Source organism: Cystoisospora suis, assembly GCF_002600585.1.
Source record: "Cystoisospora suis strain Wien I chromosome Unknown contig_3523, whole genome shotgun sequence".
NCBI classification, from domain to species: domain Eukaryota; phylum Apicomplexa; class Conoidasida; order Eucoccidiorida; family Sarcocystidae; genus Cystoisospora; species Cystoisospora suis.
Genome location: NW_027156318.1, coordinates 5,956 through 12,954, shown reverse-complemented (window position 1 = coordinate 12,954; position 6,999 = coordinate 5,956). Strand labels below are relative to the sequence as shown.

Sequence of the window (6,999 nt, the reverse complement as noted above, 5' to 3'; positions counted from 1 at the left end):
TTCTGACGCACAGAAAGAGCCTATGAAAAAGAAAAAGAAGAAGGAGAAGACGGGTCATCCTGTCTACTCTCCCATCTATATATAGCAAATCTAAGAGCCTAAGAAGAAGATCCATATCACTACTACTACTACTACTTTCACTGCTACTACTTTCACGACGACTACTGCTCTCTCCTGTCTTCCTGCTATCCATCCATCCAGCAGAGACAACTCCCTAGATCTCTTCTACATACATAGGCATATCTACATCTGTACTTCTTATACACATAGAGAGAGAGATACATATGCAGATCTATATCGACATATGGGGAGTAACGTACCTGTGAAGAGAAGTTGAAGAAGACGAGGAAAGACTCCTACAGACTCATAAAACTTCCTATTTGACTGAAGGATAAGAAACAAACACACGACAAAGAAAGAAAGAAATAGATCAGATGGATAGAAAGAAACAAGAAAGAAAGAGAGAAAGAAAGGACAGAAGAGAGAAGCAAGAGAGATGGACAGAGAGGCAGAGAGGAGATGCACATAATGGTGACGATGATAGAGAAGAAGTAAACGAAGACGAAGAAAAGAAAAGTCCAGGGTGTGGACCTTCTTTCCCTACGACTCTACGTTAGCTTAAACTCAGAAGCCACACGTACAGACACACAAAACACGTATGCATATAGTTCTCTATCTATCTATCTACCTTTCTTTCTTTCTTTAATCTATCTCTCTTTAATCTATCTATCTATCTTTAAATCCCTTGATGGGACAGGGACTCTCCACTTCTACTCCTTTTACAGAGAGTGAGTTTGCTATGACTTCTGGATCCTTTTCTAAGGCTAGATTATAGATGCCCGTGAGGTGTCTATACAGCACTATCTTTCTCCATCTATCCATCCATCTATCTAAGAACACAAGGATCCGCTCTATCAAGAGTAGAAGAATATCTTCTTTTGCCTCCTTTTTCTTTCTTTTCTTCTCTTTTCTCTCTTACCATTTTGATTTGTCTGTACTTCTCATCGTTAGGATGGAGAAGAATGTTTGCTAGAATCTCACGAAGAACATAAAGACTTCTCTCAACTACGGCCTTCACCTCTGTCTCCCTCTCTTTCATCTTATCCTCCTCGTTTTTCTCTTCCTGCCCCCCCTCCTTCTCCTCATTCGTCTCTTCTCCTTCTTCATTCTTCTTCTTCTTTATGACTTCAGTCCGGACTTTCTCTACCCACGCACTCCATACACTCACAACCTAACAGAAAGAAACAAACAAAGAAAGAAAGAAAGAAAAAAGGAGAAACAAAGAAAGAAAGAAGAAAGAAAACTGACTGTGAAAAGACACAAAAAGAGGATAATTCATTAGAGAATAGCTAAAGAACAACACACATACGTGGACCAGCTATAGTAGTAGTAGTAGTCATACTACTACTAGTAGTAGTAGTCGTAGGATTCTTATCATTAGAGGGCAGACTTGTAGTGGTAGGAGTAGTGGGAGTTTTAGCTAGTTGGTGCAAGCAACTCGGAGGAAAGAAGAGAGAAAAGAAAGAAGGAAAGGAGAGGGAAGAGAGAAGGAGAGTAGCTTCTTCTTCTTCTTGTTCTTTCTTTTATTTTATTTGTCCTTTCTTCTTTTCCTTGTGTGTGTGTAGTCCATCATATCTCAACGGTTCTCATGAAGAAAGAAGAGACAAGAAGTCATTCTTCTCCCCCTCCTTCTGACACTTCAAGGAAAGAAAGGAAGATTCAGACCAAAGACTCCTCGATTCATTCGCTCTTTCCTTTTTCTTAAGAGAAAAGAGAGAAGATAACCTATTCCTCCTCCTCCTACTACACCTCCTATGCTAAAGAAAGGAGAAAGAAAGAAACAAGAGAGAGAGAGGGATGCTACAGAGAACACTTCGGAATGAAACAAAGAAGAAGAAGGAGACAAGAGATAAGACAAAAAGAAAGAAAGAAAGACAATCGCAAGAGAGAAGATAAAACGGACTTCAGAGAAGAGATGAAGGTAGGAAGGTGACGCGCTTTCTTACTGTCTTCTCGAACTCTGTAGATAATGACGATGAGGTATGGGAAAGAACAAAAGGATTACTACGACTAATACTCCTCCTTTCCTCTTCTTCTGTCCTATCTCCATCCTGAGAAAGAATGAAAGACAGAAAGACAGAAAGAAAGGAAGTGTGACAGATAAACCTAGACTTCTTTCTCTCTCTCTTTCTTTCTGGTAAGATTTAACTCCTTCAAGAGTTTACAATGAGAAAGACAAAATGTCGAATTCATTTGATTAGTCTAGACACGGCAAGGACAGAGGGAGCACCTATACACATAGACAGGCATAAGCATACATACAACATCTCTAGGAATAGTCACATATGTGTATGCTTAGAAACACCTACATATATATACAGAGAGATAGAAAGATATATACATAGAGAGAGATACACCCTAGGCATACATAGAAGCAAGCAGACCAATAGATCTGTATATGTGTATGTATTCACGCGTATGTAGATTCTACTGACATACACACTTACACCTATGTGCGTGTCTCTAACAGTCTTTAATCGATTTACCTATCTATGTATCTCTAATCTATCTCGATATCTTACTCAATAGTCCAATTTGAACTTTATAAAGGTGACTGACGATACATGTATATATATATATATGAATGTGTAGTAGGGGTCTCACTATGTGTCTAGAAAACCACTGAAGAAGTTATGATTCTTACGCCGTCCATTCTTGCTACAAGAAAGAAGAAAGATCCCTCACATCTACAGCAACAGAACTATATCTACCTATCTATCGTTAATCTATCTATCTTTAATCTATCCATCTATCCACCTTTAATGTATCAATCTATCTATCTATCTTTAATCCGTCGATCTATCCACCTTTGATGTATCAATCTATCTATATATCTTTAATCTATCGATCTATCTATCTACTTATCTATCTTTAATCTATCTATCTATCTATCTATCATTAATCTATCTATCTATCTATCTTTAATCTATCTATCTATCTATCTATCTATCTCTACATGAGTCTATCCTAACTTATAGTAGAGATGAGGAAGATAATCTTGTTTCTTTTTCCTTCCTTTAATCTTAGTCCTCTTACCTCTCCTTCTTCTTTTATACCTACAGCGCCAGCTGCGTATCGGTCGTCAAGACAGGCTCCGTTTGAAGCAGCAGCGGAAGCCGACGAAGAAGAAGGGGTAGCAGAAGCAAGAGGAACCGAATATAAGCCGAGAGCACATCCCTTTCGAACTGTTGAAGTGAGAGTATGAGGAGAAAGAGAAAGAGGTGTAGAAGAAGATTGAAGAGAAGAGAGACGTTCTCCTGGTAGAGCGAAGTCGCGACCATTCAGATAGGAAGAAGGAGATGCCTGGAGGGACGGAATTTTTGCTAAAGTCTCTGCATGTCGATGGAGCTCAGAGATCATGCCTGGATTCATCTACAAGCAAAGAAACATACCGAGGCAAAGACAAACAAGAGAGAAAGAAGAAAGATAGGAAAGGTAGAGAGAGGAAGAGAGAGACAGGGAAGAAAGCCGAAAGATTTTCACTAAAGAAAAGAGAAGAAGAAGAGGAAAGAAAAGAGAAGAAGATGAAAGAGATAGGTGCTTCATCAGGAAGCCTTTAATTGTTTAGAAGGAAAGGGAGAAATGAGTGAAAGAAGAAGAGAAAGAAGAGAGAGAGATGTAAGAGAGAGGGGAAGGTGACTGAATGAATAGAAATCTAATTCTGTCTGAAGTATACCCCCTAGCAAAACAGAGAGAAACAGTGAGAGATGGAGAGAAGTGTATTTACAGAAACACCAGTATGGAATCCCAAGTCTACATGTATATATATATATATATACGAGCGCATCTACATATATATATATATGCGGAGAGAAAAACCGAGTGATAGACAGATACATATTGTATATATATATATATATATGTAGGTAGTTGCATGAGGTCCGTAGATGAAAAGCTGGAGTGGGGAAGAGATTTTGGTACGCGAGCCCATTTATCTAGATATCTACTATCTATCTAGACACATCAACAACATAGTACAGATATACATATATGTATGTATATAGGCAGATTGATAGAAACGTCGTGTATATATTATCTATATATATAGACGACACATCTACCGTGTATCTACCCATCTCCACATGTATCGATATACATAGATCTACATATATATACATATATATGGTCACACATATATACATATGGATATTCACAGAGAGATAGAGATAGATAGATAGATAGTGCATGTAGACCTCGATAGCATTTGTGCCATTCTTATTGTCCGTGTGTAGCAAAGGCTAAAAGAAGAAGAAGAGGTTCGTAAGCCCTACCTCAAGAAGAGGTAGACGTAGCTTAATATGATTAAGCGTCTGTATGACTCCAAAGCCTTCGTCTATGAGATACCACGCTATCACACCTGCAGCTGTACTCTTCTCTCCTTGGTAGTCATACACCTTAGAAACGAAACAAGAAAGAAAGAAAAAAAGAAATGAAGAAGAGAAACGAAGAAAAGGAAGGGAACGAAGGAAAGTTTGACAACGAGAGAAAAGAAGAAGGAAGTTAGGTATGTCTAGGCTTGCGGGGTAGAAAAGATAAGGACAGATTTGAAGAGACCTGAGAGAGCTCAAGCTACGCTTGTTTACATTTCTAAACGCAATACTCCACGCATGTACACACTCATGTATCATCTATAGAGACACACACATATATATACATGTAGATATGTATCTGTATCTATATATATATATATATATATCCAGATGCATGTCTCTTTATATATATTGAAAGAGAGGGGTGCTAGTGACTGTATATGTGTGTGCTTGTTGAGACATGTGAGAAGCAGCCCGGGAATGGAGGATGGGTCTGGAGTCTTTAGGTAGACCCAGATGTCTAGACATGGAAATGCAATGAAGAGAGGAAGGCCAGTGTATGTAAGAATGACGTAGTGTGTGTGGAGAATGTGCATCTGTACGTCTAGACCTGATAACAGAATTGAGCTAAAGAAATGGCGAGTGTATCCCGACAAGAAGAAAGATGAAGAAAGAAAGATATCGATCATCCTTCGACTAGAGAAACATTCATATGTAGACAGAGACACATTGGAAATCTCTTATCTGTTCTTTTCTTCTTTTTCTTCTTCTCTTTATGTCTTCCTCCATTCTTTTGTGCGGCTTTTTCTTCTCTAATTCTCCTTTGTGTGTGAGCTTACAAGGACTCCTAGATCCCTTTCTTTCGCTTGGCGAATGATATTCGAGGCTTCTGAAAAAGGAAAGGACGCAGGCTCTCCAAAAGGAAGATTATGAACTTCGAAGACACCGAAAGAAGAGGAAGATGAAGAGGGAGAAGAAAGAGAAGAAGAGAGCTGGTAAAGCCGTCTAGAGACAGAAGAGGAAGAGGAAGGGAGAGAAGTATCAGCAGGGAGAGGGCAACGTACAGATGTTAGATTGATAATCACCTACACACACAAAACGAAGAAGAAGAAAAGAATTGAAAGAAAGAAAGAAAAATGCCAAGAAAGAGACAGGGAGAAAGAAAGAAAGAAGAGAAGAAGATCTAGGGAGGAGAGAGACTTGAGGAGCTGATAGAAAGAGAAGGGGGCTGAGAGAGGAAGACAGAGAAGAAGAAATGAGGGGTGAAAGAAGGAGAGAGAAAGACAGAAGAAAAATGCAAAGAAAAATGGAGAAGTAGAAACAAAGAGGAGAAGGGGGAAAAGAAGAAATAGGTAAGACTGTGGAAGTAGTAGTAGTAGTACCAGTAGGAGAAGACTACAAGAAAGGAGTGAAGTATGAGGAATACACAAGAAGACTCGAGAAAGGAAAGGTCGTTCATGACAGGCTGTCTCAAAATCTTCTCCTATGTGGATATGTGTATTTCTTTGTGAAGCCGGAGTAGACACGAGGACATGTTTTGTGTCTAGATAGCCAGGTGAGCCGCTAGAGGGAAAAAGAGAAAGTGAGAAAAAACAGAAGTTGTAAATAAAGACAGCTACAAGTCTTGTATGAGCCAGGGTCTGCATATATAGACTCTATAATGTACAGTGCAGACATAAACCCGGAGAGGATAGCTACCTACACAGATCTGTAGGCGGAGATGCGTCCTCTCTATACATAGGTACATATGCATGTATCTACGTATGCACCTACATGATGTGTACATACACCCGAATAGGGAACGATGTATAATACGCATGTGAGGACAGGTAGCTCTCAAAAGGCATCCTTCATAGATGCTTAGCAATCCTATTGTATACGTATGCATATACATAGAAAGAAAGAGACTGAAGCGATCTTATAAGAGACGACGATGTGGCACTGAGGAGGCTTGTCTCCAGAAAGGAAGAAACAGAACCAGAGAAAGGAAAAGAATGTGAAAGAGAAAACAAAGAAAGAGAGAAAGAAAGAGAGAATTGAGTTGTTTACCTCTATTCCAAAGTGATGAAGAATATCTGCATTGTCATGGAGAATCTTTGGGGAAGAACAAGAGAAGACAGAAAAGGAAGAAGGCGGAAAAGAAGAACAAGACTTCCTTTCTGTTTTCTTCTTCCTCAAGCCTAGGAAGCGAGGAGATGGCGAGGAACCGGCGCCCTCAGATCCACCCTGCATGCATCAGTCATAAAGACACACGCCAGTTCAAATTGAAGAAAGAAAACACCTCATCGTCCATCCATATATATCCTCAGCTCAATTGACATATCCTCTGATTTATCTTCTTTCTTCTTAGAATTCTTTGGAAGCACTCGATAGAACGGAATTAACAGCCTCATGCACTTCAGATATATGCATAGATTCAAGGTGGATAGAGCTGTACATGGGAACCCTGTAGTCAGTATGTAAATGAGAGGTGAAGAGGGAAGGACAACATGCAAGTATGGGTATCGAACAGGTGACGAGAAAGAGATTCAGACAAAGTCAAACTAACATAGCATCTCGGGATGAGTCAGGTGTCAACCCGTATACCCCAAGAATCATCAGGTGTGCATACACCCCACAAGCCATCAGG

General features: G+C 39.5%; 1 protein-coding gene across 1 annotated transcript in view; it reads right to left on the bottom strand.

Annotated features, from left to right (window-relative positions):
• Window positions 1–321: 321 nt before the first annotated feature.
• Window positions 322–6,999, bottom strand: part of CSUI_006855 (pub domain-containing protein) — a gene marked incomplete at its 3' end in the record, with an annotated part of 11,363 nt that continues 4,685 nt past the window's right edge. The window contains exons 6-12 of the mRNA XM_068067006.1: window positions 6,420–6,596; window positions 5,210–5,455; window positions 4,332–4,454; window positions 3,097–3,432; window positions 2,007–2,111; window positions 980–1,231; window positions 322–384 (exon numbers count right to left, since the gene is read on the bottom strand). Coding sequence (XP_067921018.1) covers window positions 322–384; window positions 980–1,231; window positions 2,007–2,111; window positions 3,097–3,432; window positions 4,332–4,454; window positions 5,210–5,455; window positions 6,420–6,596 — 1,302 coding nt within the window. The remainder of the gene's footprint in view (window positions 385–979; window positions 1,232–2,006; window positions 2,112–3,096; window positions 3,433–4,331; window positions 4,455–5,209; window positions 5,456–6,419; window positions 6,597–6,999) is intronic.